This window comes from Mastacembelus armatus, chromosome 5 (assembly GCF_900324485.2).
Source record: "Mastacembelus armatus chromosome 5, fMasArm1.2, whole genome shotgun sequence".
NCBI classification, from domain to species: domain Eukaryota; kingdom Metazoa; phylum Chordata; class Actinopteri; order Synbranchiformes; family Mastacembelidae; genus Mastacembelus; species Mastacembelus armatus.
In genome coordinates this window covers 22,736,387-22,754,816 of record NC_046637.1, presented here as the reverse complement: position 1 = coordinate 22,754,816, position 18,430 = coordinate 22,736,387, and the positions used below count along the sequence as shown (strand labels likewise).

General features: G+C 41.1%; 1 protein-coding gene across 5 annotated transcripts in view; it reads right to left on the bottom strand.

The window, feature by feature from the left end:
* Positions 1–6,562: 6,562 nt before the first annotated feature.
* prickle2b (prickle homolog 2b) overlaps positions 6,563–18,430 on the bottom strand; it is a 96,273-nt gene continuing 84,405 nt past the window's right edge. For all 5 annotated transcript variants that reach the window (XM_026307887.2, XM_026307891.2, XM_026307888.2 and 2 more), the window contains 6 exons: positions 13,729–13,842; positions 12,892–13,029; positions 10,395–10,598; positions 9,667–9,853; positions 7,762–8,652; positions 6,563–7,643 (listed from right to left, as the gene is read on the bottom strand). In XM_026307887.2, coding sequence (XP_026163672.1) covers positions 6,685–7,643; positions 7,762–8,652; positions 9,667–9,853; positions 10,395–10,598; positions 12,892–13,029; positions 13,729–13,842 — 2,493 coding nt within the window. In that variant the 3' untranslated portion in view covers positions 6,563–6,684. The remainder of the gene's footprint in view (positions 7,644–7,761; positions 8,653–9,666; positions 9,854–10,394; positions 10,599–12,891; positions 13,030–13,728; positions 13,843–18,430) is intronic.

Sequence of the window (18,430 nt, the reverse complement as noted above, 5' to 3'; positions counted from 1 at the left end):
CCTGTCACTTTTATGTCAGTAGCTGCTAGCAGCCTGAAGATCTTCATTAGCTGCAATCTGAGAGCTGTGATTGACAGTATCCTGCACTGATGTCCTGCTGTGCCTTGTTAACACTGGAGAAACATTAACTGGAGGACTGACTGGTGAACAGTTAACTATGTTAATATGTTCTTTATTCTCTATTTGTGTCTTTACATTAGCTAAAATACAAAAATGCACCAAAAGTAAAAAAAAAAAAAGATTTTGGTCCACATTACAGCATTCTGAGCAGAACACGGATTCAATAAATATGAAGTCAGAAAAGCATAAGACTCAGGTCTCATTAAGTTTCCTGAGACAGCTGTAATGACTTAGTAAGATCAACAGATGGCGGTGTTAATCTTCTGCTGAGATGCCCTGCACTGACCAAGCCTTCACAGCAGATACCAAATTCATGTCAGGTTTCACGTCTGCTGTTTATTTTATACTTATATGGAGAAGTAGAAAGAACTGATATGAAGTCTGCTACTACCAGACTTCATATATATATATTTAATGAAGGTACACATACCAATTGTTAAAATATACATTATAGTACTAGCAGACTTCATATAAGTTTTTTCCCCTCTCTCTCTCTCTCTCTCTCTCTCTCTCTCTCTCTCTCTCTCTCTCTCTCTCTCTCTCTCTCTCTCTATATATATATATATTATATATATATATATATATATATATATTAAAGAGAGTGAAATCCTCCTCCTGTGAAGGAACCCATGCAGAAATGGATGGGGCGAAATGAAGGCCGTTATTCTTGTGTCTCTCCGCCTGGCAACACTGAGCTCACTAGCAGTGCTGCAAATCAGAGAAGAGTGAACACAGTTGGATGCCTTACAGATTAAATGAGTCACTGTTTCTCAAGTCTCAAGTTGTCCATTGATTACACATGCTGTTCTGTGTAAGCCATGTGAATATGATTATCAAATGAAACGATGTCAGTGAACAGGCTGCCCAAAAATTCCACCTGATTAAACTGTCCATTGTGTCTGAAGATTATCTACTTTGTCTAAGTGGAAGAGAATGAGGAACAGATGTCAGGGGAATTATCAGGTCTCACTGACACCAGCCAGTGGCTTTAGAGAAGAACAATTTCAGTTTGTGTTTCTGCCAATGAAATTTTCTAGCAGTTATAAAATCTTTCTTATAATTGTTTATTTGTTTTTTGTTTCTAGACCAGGCTGCTGGCGACAGAGTTACAGTACAGTCATGACAGCTGAACCATCTGAAACCTCATAATACATGGCTTACAATAAACAATAGCCATAATTTACACATGAGGTAGCCTGATATTTATCCTAAATGAGAATTTTGCCAGACTATTTAAAACACTTGGCAACAGTGTCAGTGCAGGCAGCCATTCAGATGTGTGCCTCTTAGCTGCCCAGAGAAAAGCATTTTAAAAGTAAAATACTTTGTAGCACACTGCAGTGGACGGACCTTCTCTCCATCATTTCAACACATAGTGGTCTACAGGATGGAGCTGGGTCTTCAGGTAGAACTTGGCTGACCTGGATGGCCTGCCAGCAATGTTTTACACTAATTTCTGTAAGTGGCTTTCTTACTTGCTAGCTTGCAGTCTTTGGTTACATTTGTTTTTGTTCCCAGCACCCTATTCATGTGAAGCTTACACTCTTACTTGCATAGTAATAATACAGGTATGTGTAATATAGAGAGTTCTGGTGTTGTGTAGACACATGTACAGTATCAGCATCTGCAGGCAGTAAATCTTGAACAGCTACTAAATCAAAAATGCAACACATTATCTTGTATAACTGTCAACAGTAATAGTGAAATCTACTATATAAAACCATAAAATCCATTGGTTTGACTTAAAGACAGGCTTAAGGGCTTAAGGGCTATAACTTTAAAACTTGGTTTCAACCATCTCAAGGTTTCAGAAATTGGGTCCATTCAACACCTTTTCTTAAACAGTAGTTATAACTATAGCAGCTATAACTGCAATTGTTATTAGTACAGTGTAATGACAATTTGTTGCTCTAAGAAAATCTTATTACAACATTACAGACTTTCTCTGCCTAATTTCCAACTGATGATTAATCAGTCCATCCATCATGTCAGCTAAACAAAGAAAGACAGAGACGGACGGCTGTGGCTGTGGCTCAGGAGGTAGAGCAGGTTGGCCATTAACCAAAGGGTGGTTCGATCCCTGGCTTCACTTGTCAATGTATCAAAGTGTCCTTGAATGGGACACTGAACCCCAAGTTGTCCCTGGTGGCTGTTCCACCGATGTTTGATTGTGGGAGCGGATGGGTGAATGGGTAATAGTGTAAAAGCGCTTTGAGTGCACTTCAGTATAGAAAAGTGCTCTACAAGTATAAGACCATTTACAGAGAGAGGTGGTGGGGGTGGAAAAAGAGCAAGAAGAAAAGGCAGGACTTAAGTGATTAGACACAACACTGAGGTAATACGCTTCGGGGAAACACTAAAACAAATGAGAAGAGTGTTGTCCTGTAAATTCTGCCAGGTTGGTGATTTTGTACAGGTGGTTTACAGATGGGACCTCTCCTGAGACCTGAGCTTGTTAATAAGTCGTACCATGAACCAGACGGCGCCCTCTGGCAACGCAACATTGAGGTACCCAGCATGCCATTCTGCATCATGGACAAAGTGTCCCTCCATCCTTTAGATCTGTGGATGAACCCAAACATGGAAACATCACACTGTGCTGTGTGTCAGACACTAGAGCCAACACTAGAAATAAATTATTTTCTCTCACTGTGGGTGAAAGACAACAATCAGGTCTAATGAAGGGCCCCATAGAGATTTATTATGAGCTCTAATTATTGATGCAGTTTGTGTTATAGGTTATAGCTATTTACAGTATTTAATTGGCTTTAAAAAATGTTGCAAATACCTGCTGTCAATTCTGTTGAAAAGTCAAATTGAATTCAAAGTGTTGAATGGCAAGAGAAGAGAAGAGAAGAAACAGAAACAGATGACATGATAACTGTGACAATATTAACACAGCCACCTTGAGAGGAGAGAGCAGACAGGACAGTGGGACTAAATTGCTAAACAGAGGGGATTCTATGAGTGGGCGCTCAGGGAGTAAAATCCCCTGCTGCCCTCATGACCTTATGTTCGGATTGTGCACCATATAGGGCAAACAAACTGAGCATAGCTGGATATAATGTTGAAAAAGGGCTTAGGAAGAAAAGGAAGGGAAATCTTGAAAAAATGGCTGCATCTAACCTTAAGCTATCTAATATTTTGTCACCTTGAAAAAGTGATCTTTGGCCCAGTCTTGCTCAAACTAGTAGTGTATACTTGTGCATCTGTTGACATGGTTCTTTGAACACACATGAAATTGAACACACATGATGAGATTTAAGGAAAGAGACTGCTGGTAAGGCCTCAGTCAGTCCTGTCATGTATGTGTGTATTGAGGAGAGCATTTGTCTGTGCTTGCATGCCTGTAAGAGCCAGTGCGTGTGTGTGAGATAGCACACCACTGGCATTCTTCACTTGTAAATAATTGAATCAGGCTATTTTAGTTTGCTCAGAGCAGCTGTAATTTGCAGCCGTTTTGCTCTTAAGGACCGGTAATTATGGCTTTTGAGTCTCCCAAGACAACTCAAATGACTTCAGCTCGTGACAGCTGTGCATCTGGCCACACATACATGCACTAACATATGTGTGCCTGGTAATTAAACTGGTACATTTTCCAACTGAAGTGGATGCCAACACATAGGTACTGCACATGAGCAGCCCACTTGGGTAATAATGGCACCTGGTTGGAAAGAGTTAAGAATGAATGAGGTTTTCACTAATATTAATAACGGTTAGTAGTATTAATACAAAACAAACAGGCCACACAATCTTTACAAAAGTAATAAAGATGTGACTCTTTTTTAGTGTTTACCTAAACTGTGAAACTGTCAGAAATGATTATTTACTAACTTAAAATAACCACAAAAGATTTTTTATGACTTACTCTGTTTTTAAACAAAATTGCGATATCAATTCCTCTATATTTAAAGGAGATAATTGTATTGTTTGTTATACAGGGATTGACTGAACCTTGAAGAGGACTTTAACGTAGTCACTGATTTGCTTGTAGAGTATCCACTATGACACATACTGTACCTCAAGAGTTAATGAAAGGACAGAAATTCACGAACCTCGACTATAACAACCTTCAGTACAGTGTGGTCATATGGACACATGTTCATGTTACATTAGTAATGTGACCTAAACCTTAAAAAAAGGTTTTGTCTTCCTGGATCTTGAATTAACCCTGATTTTTCCCCTCCTTGTCTAAATTGCTTTTCCAGTTGAAGATAAAATTTTAAAGACATACTTAAATTACCTCACACTAAATAACAACAAACTGTGTTTCCATGCAACAAAAGTTTTATCCTCTTCAGAATGCTGCAATAATTCTCTGATTAGGCAGCGCTTTGGTTATTGAGTCCCATTAGAAATCACAGTATAAATGTGATTAACTCCTGTGGTTAAAATTCATACCTTTAAGTTTTAGACAGATGTTTGATATTTCATAAAACCACGCTGTTTGCCAAGTTCTATACCAGCATTTGATTAAGAGATGTTTAAACCCATTTCCCAATGTGTAGTCCCAGAAGTTACAGTTGTGTGTCACTTTGGCCTAAAACAAGATGTGGAGAATTTTTCCTGAGAAAGGCTCCATGTGGAACATGTTCAAGTAAAAGGCTCTAAACAGAAACACTGTAAAATGTGTCGCACTCAAACGGTGGATTGTCTCCTGCTAGAGTAAAACTAGGTGTGGGATTCTCAGGGTTGGGCAAAACCAAGTTTTTCATTTTTCATTTATTCTTATCCATTCATTCATTTTCAGACAATGTCACCAGACTGTAAAGTCTTTCTTCAGTGAGTTAATCCTGAAGGTATCAAACCATTCATTGATCTAATATATTGGCAGGCAAAGCTTGGCTCAGCTTGGCTGACGATGCAGATGTCACAACTGGAAGCATCCATGCAACTCAAGGATTATCTCCCCACCATCCGCTACCTTGAATATGGCACAGCCTGGGAACCATATGGCTGCAATATGTGGTCCCCCTCACTGTACAGCCTCCATTCACTTTTAATTAAACACATGGAGACAGCCCCCATGCAAACACACGCACGCACGCGCACACACACACACACACACACACACACAGGTGAAGGCCTGTAAAGGCACTAATAAAGAAAAAAATTGACATGGGCAAAGTTAATGAAGCAAATTAAGCTCACGTCAAGGGCAATAATAGCCCTATTGCTGACTGAGGCTTGTGTGCTCTATTGTGTGTGTCATGACACTTGGGAGACAATGATAGTGATAGACTTTCAGCTGATGTGACTAACAGTCTGTAGTTATGGCCTGAATATTAAAAGTCCATATTTACATACAAGGCCATCAACAGACTCACATAATGTATGTCACATGTTTATGCAGCTGGTTTTGTAGGATCGGGGCTGACTAATTTAGAACTCCCCTGTCCCAGAATACAGATGAAAACTAGAGCACACGTCTTGGAAGCTGAAGTTAGGTAAAGTAAATGCACTAATGTGCCAATCATGTCAGCAGCATTAATGCTTCAATGCCTCTAATCAAGAGATTGTCACTCACACACTTGGTTCCAAATATATGTGTGTGTCTGGATTATGGGGGCTAGCAGGAGTAATCCCCTGACCACATGGACATCAAGGGCAATCCAATTTAACGTATGATCCTACTTAACACTTACAGATGGGAATGATATTAGTTTTGCAGGTATTTGGCCATAAATAAAACTTTGACCAAGCAAACTTTGTCAACTGTTTCCAATTTAGAATGATGCAATAAACCAAAACTTCAGTGGCATCTGTTCGCACGACAGCAGAGCTCTGTCTTTAAATGTGACTTCACCCATTAGTGTCTAATCAACTTCTAGACCACATTGTGATTCATTTATGCATTAAACAGATGGAGAAGGTGACTGTTGTGCACGTGTTCTCATTCTATAAAGATAAACCCAAATTGTTGATACAATAAAAAAAAAAAAAAAAGAAAAAAAAAAAAAAGAAAAACTCACTCAAATACTCCTTTATTCCAACTGCAGGACCTGTTCAGCCAAATAAAACATGCATAAGTTGTTTCTGTTATTTTCTATTTCTACATTATAGATATTTAATACATAAACGATTCTATCCATACAAAATATAAAAATATGTGAGGCCTCATTTACAACCATATTTACACCAACTTCCTTAACTTAGTGAAATTATTAATTCATTTATCTATGTACATACTATGAATTGAATACAATAGTACAGTATATTCTATATCTAAATCACATTGGATGAAAAAGCTAAACTACCTTGCACATTTGTTTGCTGCATGGAGATGAATAAAATAGCACATCAGCTTTTGATAGAACGGTGTGTTAGCCTTAATACTCAGCAGATATTGGGAAAAATTAAAATGCACAAACATGCAAACACTGCTGGTTTTTCACTGTTTACTGACTGTAATTCATCACTGTCTTTCAATTACATGATATTCAACACTCAACAATACTGAATAAATGGGCTGAGAGTTTTTTTTTTGTTGTTGTTGTTCCAGACGGATGATATTAGTGTACAGAAGCTGGACGAAGAGTCATTTACTGTGCAAATGCCAGGATGTTAGGAGATAATGCAGTTCTTGCTTTTTCTGCGTTTGCGGGTGTTTAACTGCCCACTGTGGTTGGGTCCTCCAATCCCCGTGTTATTGTACTTATGGACGAGCTCCTGGTTGCTGAGGTAGCGCAGCTGGATTGGTCTGGGGATTGGCTCACCCAGAAAGTAACCTTCATCCTCTGATTCAGAGGATGAAGAGCAGGTGGAACACCAATTGTCGTCGTCATAATCATCCCAGGTGTACTGGTTCAAGCCAGAGCGGCGGCTAGTCCCAGGGTTCTGTAATGTCAGGTCTGAAGTGGTCCTGGGGCACTGTCGGAAGAACTGGGGCTGGTATCTTCCCCCTCCAGCTCCTCCTATTCCAAAATGGTCCCTGGCGCTCCTGGGTGGTGTGAATCGGTCATAATCTTCTCGGACACGCAGCTGTGGTCTTTCTTGAGGTCTTGCCCTCTGCTCTGCCACCAGGTGGAGAGCATTTTCTGAACGAGAACGACGTGATCTCCTGGAGCGGTGGTGGTGGTGCCGGCGCCTCTGTGGAGTCTCCTCTGGAGCATCTATCCTCATACTTGATCCCCTTCCATCTCCTCCTCTACCCCGGATACTACTCACCCTGCGCTCACTGATGGGTGGCAGGCGGGCTGCATTAGCACTATTCACCAAACTGACCCTATCCTCCTCCTGGAAAGTGAAGCCGGGTGGTAAACGAGTCATCCCCATACTCGCATCCATACCAGGGGGGAGATACTGCACCTTGTAATGGGAGGACCTGGGGGGATCTATTTCCATGTAGGGCTGACTGGTGGTGAGGCTGTGAATAGACTCTGAGCTCAGAAACTGTACTGAGGAGTTAAGGGTGTCCATGTTACTTTTCTCTGACACATTCATTCCAGAGTCTTTGCTCAGGTCTGGCATAGAAAAACGAGAAAGGTGCTCTTGACGCTTTCCTCCTCCATCTACTGAGACACCTGAAGGGAAATAGAACCAAAGCAGTTAGAGAAAACATCTTGCAAAAACAACATAATAACTTGGTACTAAAAACACAATAAGACCAAAGAGTGGTCTATTGACTACTGCCATACCCACCTGTAGCATTGGACAAGGCCAGTGACTCCATGGATCCTCTAGGGGTCTGCTCTAGAGGGGTCAGTTGCTCAGTGAAGTTAAGTGCATTGATGGGGTTCCTGCTTCTTGCCACCTGGGCTGCAGCTGCAGGTCCCGCATCTCTGTCTCTGTCCCTCTGAAAGCCATGGAGACTGATTGAACGCTTGTCGGAAGAGAAGCCACTTTGGGGCTGAGCGCAATGGGGCACCTCAGTGAAGCTCTTTTGGGTCTTCAGTTTGGGTGGATAGTACTCTTCTGGAACTGGCTGTTGGAACCATGTCTCGTTTAGAGAGTGGCCCTTCATGGCTGAGATGGGGGGTCGTTTTAAACCTTCGTTCTCCTTGATCCTGTGATCCTGCAGTTGACTGTTTTGTCCAGAGCAGGCTGGGTTATAGGCAGTCCTGACATTGCACTGGCTGAGGAGCTGAAGAGGGGTGGGGTTGGTGGTTGGGTCTGATTGGGATTCATAATTATACCCATCACCTTCCTGCTCCTGGTTCTGCCAGGCAGGTGGCTCACGAGTCAAGCTGGGGGTTTGGCTGGAAAGACTCAGAAGATCCATCTGTAAGGACAGTGGGTCCACCTCACCTGAAAATCTGTCTGCTGACACTCCGCTCCCTCCTCCTCCATTTTTTCTTGTCTTGGAGCTGCGTCTAGACTCTCTGGTGGAACGAGCGCTTTGAAAGGCAGAGTCAGAGGAGTCTGAACCATTAGGTTCTTCTCCCAGACTGCAGGAGCGCGAGCAGAAGATTTGACCTTGCTTGGGCAGGAAGGGCCGACCCAGTAAAGAGCGTTTACAGCGTGCACAGCAGAAGCAGCCCTCTGTGGCGTGCCAGTGCTGCCCATCATATGTCATCTGTCCTTGATCAATGCCTGCAGGAAAGAGAAACAATACAGGAATCTAGACAGTTTATAAAAAAAAATGACAGATTGTGGGATTTGTGTACAAATTAAAATACAAAGCACATATACCACAGCTTCAAATTAAAAGTCATGTCTTTATTTCAGAAATTCTATTTTATGATGAAAAAAAGGACATTACAAATTGCTTGTTTAGTAAAAAAAATGGGAACTAGAGGCTTTAACTTAACTGTGCTCAAGGCCAAACTCATTACATAGCTTGGCCAGCGCTGCATAAACACACTGCATTTTGATTATGTTTCTAGTTGTTGCAAGGGGAAAGAAAACCAGCTATTGCTAATGGTTGCCATCTGTTCTGATGGTTTCCATTTATAATCAGTTGTGTTTCTAAGCCAAATACTTTTCTGAATCCAATCTGACAAATAATGACAGAGCAAATTTGTTCAGAGGTATGTGCCAAAATCACACCTGGGTATCTTCTCAGGGCAAACACATACACAGAGTTCTGAACAGGTGGTGGCATGGGGCCAGGAGATACTAATATGAAGGTTTCCCACTAAAAAAAAAAAACAAAACTTCAGTTTATTCTCTCAGATGGTTTGCCTCTAACTCGGGGTTCTCAATTTGTGGGGTGTTATAGTTTGCATTTAACTAACACTTGTTTGTGTTTGTAATTTTAAAAAAAGGTAGTGAGTAGTCCCTTGATATTGTGACAGCTTTACACCAGGTTCATATTTTCATTTAGTGTTGCAACAATACAAAGAACATATTTCAGTGCTTTCTAGGTTAAGGTCTCTGTGGCCCATTTTTATGTGCCCTGGTCTTAAATGCCTGAATATGGATGACACCATTCAGAGCTAAAACTGCTCTAACCAGGGCACGTTTCTTCTCTTTTGATTCTATCTTTCTTAATATAAAAAAAATGAAATCCCTCTCACATCCTCTTTGCAAAAACATTTGCAACCTGCAGGCGATCGAGGCAGTTAGTATCAACAGTAGTGAGTGCCAGGTAGTCGTGCATCATACCAATATGTTCCCCACAGGAGTCACAGTACTCAGCATAGAGGGACTCGAAACATGAGCAGCAGTAGGGCCGTCCCTCCTTCATGATATAACGTTGGCCTCCCAACACTGTCTCACACTCGAAACAGCAGAAATGCTTCATGTGCCAGTGGCGCCCCTCCGCCTCAGTGCACTCATCCGCAAAGATGATCTAAGAAGGGAGGGATAAAGTAAAAAGGGTAGAAAGAGTATCATTTATCACAGGTCCAAGGTGAGGTAAAACCTCAGCTGGGTTATTACTGTGCGCTGAATGACAGGACAAAGGCTCAACTTGCCTTCCCTCCCCCTCCCACACACTTTCTCCTCTTCTGCTTAATACTCTTAGATCATCCTCTTTTTCAATGACTTGTGTAGGAGGATAATGTGTGGGGACTTCTACAGGGTGCATTTACTTTTAATTATGCTACTGTTAAAACACCAGAGTGCTTTTGAAGTACTAATAGTGTCCTTGCCCCCCAGTCAGGAGATCAGGATCTAGACTGGAATAATGCCTGCATGTGTTAAAGTATGACATTGTGTGAGTATCTTACAACAGCAGCTTGGTATGAAGGCTTACATGCACATGTATAGAATGCATCTGAGTAAATACTTTATAAACAGCTGTATCAGTACCATGTCATATCACAGGTGTACTATGTGTAAGTAGGTGAGATGTGTATCTGTTAGCACATGTAACAGTGATGGGTGACTACCTCGTCACATGCAGTGCAGCGTGGCTTCAGTCTCTCAGCATGGTGCCGACCACAGAAGATCTTCCCATCCTGATAGAAGTAGATAAGGTCCACCAGGAGCTCGCTGCACATGCTACACACAAAGCAAGCAGGGTGCCAACACACACCGTGACCTGCCCGTGATGCAAACACAGCAATGTCGCCGCCATTTATCTTGCCTCCGCACTAAAAAGGGATGGAAAGAAACAGATCGCTGTTTCTATCAGTATTTGTCTTACTCCATAGCCCACTTTCTCTCCTGATACCATTTCTGACGTGTGCAGGAGGCTAAACTCAGGGTAGTGCTGAATCTGAGTACCAATTCAATACAAGTGATCTTTATTCTTATTCAGGGTAAAATGGATTCCTGTCAATAGATGCACATTTTCTAGGGGTTGTGCAATTTGTAGGATGTTTATCACTATTAGGTACTACTTTTTTATTATGGCAGTGGTTAAGCAGCAAGACTATTTCAGGTCATATGACATTTTTCCAGTAACAATTGTTTTAAACAGCATTGTCAAAAATAATTAACACATTTTGCGTCATAAAACATTCTGCTTTGCATTATACATTTTCAGCTCTTGGAGCCAACAACAATGTAAGCCTCCAAGAGCCAAACCAGTAAACTGTTTTACTTCTTGTGAGATGCACCCAGCTTAGACAGAGACGGACTAATAATCAAACTCTACTGGCACAATATCATTGAAAATATCAGGGACCTGGAAACTTTTTTTCTGTTTGAACCATCTGAACTGCTACATTGAAACACAGTAATAATAATTCCCTAATGTTAGGTAATTCCTATGACAACAGTTTGTTGGGATAGAAGAAGAACATGCAATTTTAAATGATAAAAGTGGCAGAATAGTCAAGTAGTTGAAGACCTTATTACTTTGGTCATACAACAGCAGCAGAACATAATGGCTGAAACTACAGATCATTTTTATTATCAATCAATCTCATCATTTTATTTTTTAAGTCAATGAATGTCCTGGTCTATAAAAAGTGACAACCTAGTGAAAACTAAACTTCACACTTTCTTAAATAAAAGTTTTTTCCCCCCTATCAACAGTCCTAAACCCAAGCATATTCAGTTTACTAGCACATTTCATGAAGCAGAAAATTTGTGCAACTGAGAAGATGGAACTAGTGAATATTTGTCATTTTTAGGCTAATTGATTTTCTGTCAAGTGACAAACCAGAAAATTTGTTTGATCTCAACAGCAGATCATCACAGGGGGTTCATTATTGTGAAAATGCTCCTTTCACAGGCAGCTCTTTACTTAGGTTACTACTTGTGCTGATACTAATCCAATGTATCCGACCGATGGATTTCTGTCTAACAAAATTTTGCATGAAAATCAGATCAAACAGACCATGAGGGGGGGCTGAGGAGGGAAGGCACAGATAAAAAAAGTTGAGTAGCTAGTGAAGAATTTTAGTGGGCCAAAGAAGAGAAATAAAAATGGAGTGACATGGAAGGATAAAAAAAGAGAACAAGACAGGCAGGGCAGTGGACAGGTAGAGAAGTTGAGAAGGTAAATGAGAGGGAGTGCTAAGGAGGCGGGGGAAAGGTCAGGTACCCAAAGTAGATTTAGAGGGGTGGGAAGACGGAAACGGATGGAGAGTTACAATCAGGTTATCTAACTGGCACAAAGCCTGCTGCTGCAAAGAAGGCCAAAGGGGGGCAGGGAATTTAATCAATACACACTCTCCCTGCAGTCTGCATCCTTGTGTATATGTGTGTGCTGAGTGGATAAGAAACACAAGCTCTAAAGCACTTACACACTTGGGACACCGACAAAAAGAGAGTAGCTCCACTTTGACTGCACCACTTTATACTAGTGGATGGTGAAGTGTGCTCATTTGTGGTTAAAAGAACATCCTGCATTGTACCATAAGACCACTACAAACCTGCATGCAGACAACACATTAAATATTGATAGAACACGGTGTAATACTGTGGAATATTTTTACAAAGATTGGGAGCAGTTTGTAGCTATTATGTAGTTCTCTGAGGTGTTGCTGGATGTCAGGCTATGTTTTAAGACAAAGTGTGATTGTATGAGTCTCACAGCTCACACAGTCTATGGCAGAGGGAAGACACATATGCACCATCACAAGATCCTCCCAATAGTGAGACTTAGAGGGGAGATTGACAAGGTCACACTTTGTTATAAAAGCACACAATTGTTGTGTGTCTGCCCTTTATATGTCAACATAAAGCACCTCATACATCATAAAGACTTGAAATGTCAGTCTGCTGTTCAGTATGTCTGTAACATGATTCATTGCTTTATTCTGCCGGCCACGCGACACACCTCTGATCTCGCCACTCAATTCACGCCATGTCACATGACATGGCGCAGAAATGACATTTAGAAGTGAAACTGTGGGATAGTCTCTAATATTTTCACACAGTGTCCCTGCTGGGCAAACAACACAAAGTGATGTTTCTGATATTTCTGTCACCTACTTGTTCACAGATTGCCCCGGTCATTGTCACTGGGAACGGACGGACATTGCCGCGGCCCAGGTTCTCTCGTTTCCGTTGGTTACTGAAAAGCTTCAGTTCTCGCTTCTCCTCATCGTCCAGACTGTTACAGTAGCGTACCTGGACACACAGATACACACACAGTATATCATCATGTGTTTGTTAAAATGTCTCTGTTAAGTGGATACAAAGAGTAGAAGGTGGTTATGTGCAGTCATTTTTAAATCAATATATAATCAAATGATATTTTGACTTGCCAGAGCAGGAAAGTCATAAGAGTGCCCCCGTGAACCATAGCAGAGTGACAGTAAACCAGAATGCACAAGATCAGGACCCACAAGATGAAGCTGCTAGATGGAACTCATCCATCATTTATTTTATTATTTAGGCTACCCCTGCATGTCAAAAATGTTTTCTGTGAAAAAGGCAGCGGAAAGGAAGCGTCATGTATTTCTTAAAATGTGCTTCCTTTCATGGCTGGAGATATGTTATTTCAGCCAAAGATTTCCCCACTGGCTTTACAGGATAAAAATACTGGAATTGACTATTCTATCTGTATGTTATTATTTCAATCATTTTGCAATCTAAAACAACTCTTCCAAAAAATAGATATCCTACTCTCCCACTGTACAGCAGGAATTGGGGTAATGAACAATGAATGTCCATGAACAGCCATTAAAAAGACACTTTTTTCCTTCTGTCTGCCTCCTCCCTTCTCCCCACTTATCTCTGTATTGCCCTGAAGGAGAAGAGGGAGGAATAGATGGATGGATGGATGGATGGAGGTGGTGGTGGGCAGGGGGCAGTTTGGACCCTCACCTCATTGTCGTGGGGTGGTAGCTGATGGAGCAGCTGTTTGATGCGGTATTTTTCTCCTGGGCTGTTCACATAGGGCACCTTGTCCTCGGGCAGGGAGCTGTAGTAGTGATGAACCTGAGGATATAATGGAGGCAGAAATGATGGAAAAGAACAACAACATACCTGCAACATGAAAACTTAGTCCAAAATACACTTAGGCTGAATTAGGCGATTATTAAATCACCGATTAGGCACTTGATTACTGTTTTCATTAATCAAGCTATGGTTTTGTTTAAGAAATGTCACAAATATAAAAGAAAATGTCTGTCAAAAACCCACCCACTCCAAGGTTTCATGTTCCATTTGCATTTTTTCTTGAACAATAGTGAAATAATCAAAAGGGATCCATTTATATGGATATGTGAAAGAACAATACAAAAAACCCTCAGCTGGAGATGCTGGAACCTACAAATGTTTGAATTTTTTGATAATATACTGGCAACAATTAAATCATAATTAATCAACAACGTTTCAAATAATTTCAGCCCTAAAATGTACAACTGCCCTGAAACAAAATTACCAGGAGCTACAGCCAATACCAATGCAGACACACACTCACACACACAGTTAAAATTACTTTGATTTATGGGCCCCAGCTGAGACTTAATGGACCCTCATCTCTCCATCTCAGCACACTAACATGGGAATGCATTAATGGCCTGTCAAACGTGCACACCCTCATTCACACACATACACACATGAACTAATAAGTGATTACCACACATGCATGAAGCTGTGTGTGAGCGCATATGGATATGTGTGACAGCAGGATTAATGCTAATCTGACCATTTCAAATTCTTTACATTACAGAAGCAGACAATGAGTGTCATCGCTGTGTTATTTATTGCAGTCTTTTCAATTACACTGTAACGGGGGGCCGGGGTATAACAGAGGTCAGACACTCTATGAATGTGACTGGAGGAAGCCACAGGGCTTTACAGGCAGATTTGGGGACTGAGGTCAAAAGAAGAGAGAGGCTGAGGAGAATATACGAGTGTAAGTAGAAGAAAGAACCAGTTCTTTGTCCAAATGAAAGAAACAAAATCACCAGAGCAGAAGAGATCGATACCTGCTGACTAGGTCAAGTCAACCTTAATGACCTGTCTACTGAATGGATCTACTGACTACAAGTCATCAGCTTTGTCCTTGACAATAACACAGAGTATGCTACATACACACAGAAAATACTGTAGATACATACGAGCGTGTAAAGACCAAAAATCCAATTTGTATTGTGTGCACATGTTGTCTTGAAGCATCATGTTCTTTATCGAGGGCAGACGGCATAAAGTAGCCTCATAGAAGCATTTTTGAAGAAGAAGAAGAAGTAGTTTGTTGTTGGGATGAATTTGTATCAGGAACCTCTTGTTCTAAATGCAACCCAATTCCTTCTGCTTTGCTTTTGTTGGCTTCCACCTCTTGTTGGCAAGAGATGAGGGATCTGTGTCTATCAGCACAGCTCAGGACACCGTGTGTGTGGAGTGTGAGTGTGTGTGTGTGTGTGTGTGTGTGTGTGTTTGGAAGGGGGGGTTGGGGGGGGGGGGGTAGTCAGGATAGTCCATCGTCAAGTACTGATAAATCACATAGTGGTTATATGCACATATGGAAAGGGACATACACAAATACATGACTGGATGCGTGAACACACCACACACACACACACACTCCATAAATGATAAAAAGTGCTTCCAACAATAACAGGGTTACACTCTGGAGGTGAAAGGCACACTACCCTAAGGAAAAGATCTAAAGCTCGATACACACACACACACACACACATACATATATGAACATAATGTACACACACTTGTAGCAAGAGCCAGGAGGAGCAGCTTGTGATAATAACTGTAATCGAAAGCAGACAAAGCTAAAGTCAGAATTTGGAAATGTACTGAAAGAAGTGTTTTTAAAAGCTAAAGCAAATGGTAGGACTTCACAACTGAGTGACAAGAGTGATCGCTTCACACAGCTGGTTTCTATTGCCGTTAATGGCCAGACAGCCAGAGGAAAAGATACCACCAGGCACCAGGCTTCGAATTCTCTCAGCAAACCACTTTACAGTGGTTATTGGACATAGAAATTATTGTTGCGAAAACACTAGCCCTAACAGCCAAACATGGTGGGAAAGGTGGTGTTTTCGTAGTGAACAGAGTAGATATAATGGTGTGTTTTCATTCTTTGTCCTTTCTTCTCACGTCTTTGCTGAAATGAGTGCTAGTGGTTCAGCATTGTAGTCATCACAATTGTGGGAGTATTGTTTTTAAACATTAAAAAGGCATGTGATTGCTTAATTAAGTACATAACATCATACTGAATGTATTAAAACGCAGTTGCCAATTCAAAAAGAGTCAACAACCTCACTAGCACTTCTGTGAGGTTGTATTCAGAAACAGCAGGACTTTGAGCTATAAAGCAAACACACTCACACTTACAGTGGTAACATGCTGATGATTAACAGGTATAATGTTTACCATTGTCACCATATAGCAAGGTGATTGGCTAACTATTATGCAGTGTCATGGTGGTGCTACTCAAGGGATCACCAAAGCTACTAGAGAACGCTTCAGCTTCTGGAATCCATGAAAGTCTGTATAAATTTATGTCAGCTCACCAAATTATTTGTTGATTAAGCAACCAGCATTTCTATCCCTTAAATTGTGCAGCTATCCATCCATCCATTATCTATACCCACTTATTCCTATTTAGGGTCACAGCATCTGCTGGAGCCTATACCAAGCTCTCTTTGGATGAAAGGCAGGGGTACACCCTGGACAGGTTGCCAGAATTGTGCAGCTGACATTGCTAAAATGTGCTTTACTTCAGTGGTGTGTAAGATGCTCAGTCTAGCTCACAATCTCTTTTTATAGCTTTATCATTTATTTCTTATTCCCAGCTGCCTTGTGTAATCTGGTGCTGACAGTTTTTTGACATAGTCCTTGAACTGGGAATAGAGGAGTCTAATTGTCTTTAGCTCCTTTGTTTGAACAGGTCAAACTAGCCTCAGGTCCTTTTCAGGCTGATTCTTTACTGACATTTAGTTCATCCGCATCCAAGATGTGGGCCCATGACAGAACCTGGAAAGACCTCTAGTCTGCATGAATAACCTTAAACTGAATATACTTTAAATATCCCACATGAGAGCAGTTTGAAAAAGCATATTCAACTGCAAATTCAAATCAGATCCTAGTGGATGCTGAAAACAGAGGCTGCACATTAGACTGCAGCTCTTATGACGTGACAGTAAAAAAAAAAAAAAAAAGGAAAAGACCAGTTACAGGCCACTGCTGACTAACATTCTTGGCCTTGACAAGCTGTAACTTGGCAACATCCAAGACTTTTATTTGAGAGGGATGGAGAGGACACAGTGGGAGAGAGAATATTGGCAGGGCCTCCTTCACACTGCAAGTCAATAACATCTGCAATGCACTCAGTAATGGCTTTGTGTTTGGTGATAAAGATTCATGTTCCTTTATTGAGCCTGTATTTCAGGGACTGTTGACAGAAACAAACACACACAGGAGACTTGTACAGTTCCAACTAAGTGCTGAGTTATCCCTCAAATATACAATATCTGACAGAAAACTGCAGTGCTAGTCTGAAACCTCTTGTTACAGAGTGGTGACTTTATACCACTGCTAGTTTAATAGCAGACTCACTACACTGGCTCCCTACAGGGAAACCTAAACCCACCGTTCAGATCCTGGAGATTAGCTTTGTGTTTACCATCTTTCTCTGTTCACTCTCTGTCTGTACCTTGTGTGAAAGAAGGGTGTATGTTGAAAAGCCCCACATCAGACATGCGTCCGCTCCACAGTGAGAGAGTACACATCATGTTTCCACAGCTTGAATGACTTGGATGTCAGGAGGAGGAAATAGAAAACACTATATCTATGGACACACCCTGTGTCAAATGTTAAAAATCTGAAGTTTTCCAGATTTTATTATTTCTGTTCCTTTTTATTGTCACAAAGCAAAAAACAGCATGTGCTTTTCACTGTGCTGTTGCAGTAACGCTCAGTCCGGATTCCATTATGGCCTGTTTCATATCGCCAGTAGACGAGATCCTAATTGACTTTGGGGTTAGACGTGTGACCCTGGGGGAGGGGGTGTAGGGATGAAAAATAGCTGTGCTCAGTCCTCTGAGGTGAAAACAGGGGCCTGTGCCAACAATGTATTGACCAGTTCATTGCTCTCAGCTCATCAACAAAATGAAACCAGCTTCCATAAACACTTCTATTGTCCTATAAATCTGGAAACCCTCCAAAACGTGTGCACCTATGGTTCACTGGAGTATTGTAAAAGAGGATTTTCTTCAATAGGCATGAGGCTATTTAATGAGTCCTTAGCTGAGCAGTTGCAGGAGCAATAAAACCTACTGTAAACATGTTTGCAGGCAGAATGAATTAGAGATTAGTTTGACTGCTGGAGTCACATAATCCATGTTATCCATTAGCCCATAGAAGGTGCAGTCAGTGTAACCGGTGAGCTATCTTAAGGTAAAATGTAATTCTAAGTGAACAGTTACAAAACAGGCACAAATATAGGAGTGTAACATTATACACTGCACAGTGCTTCAAATTTTGATTAGGCTTATACCACAGTATGCAAAAATGTAGTGTATATAAATGTGCTAAATTTCATAACTGAAACTGATCTGCGGCT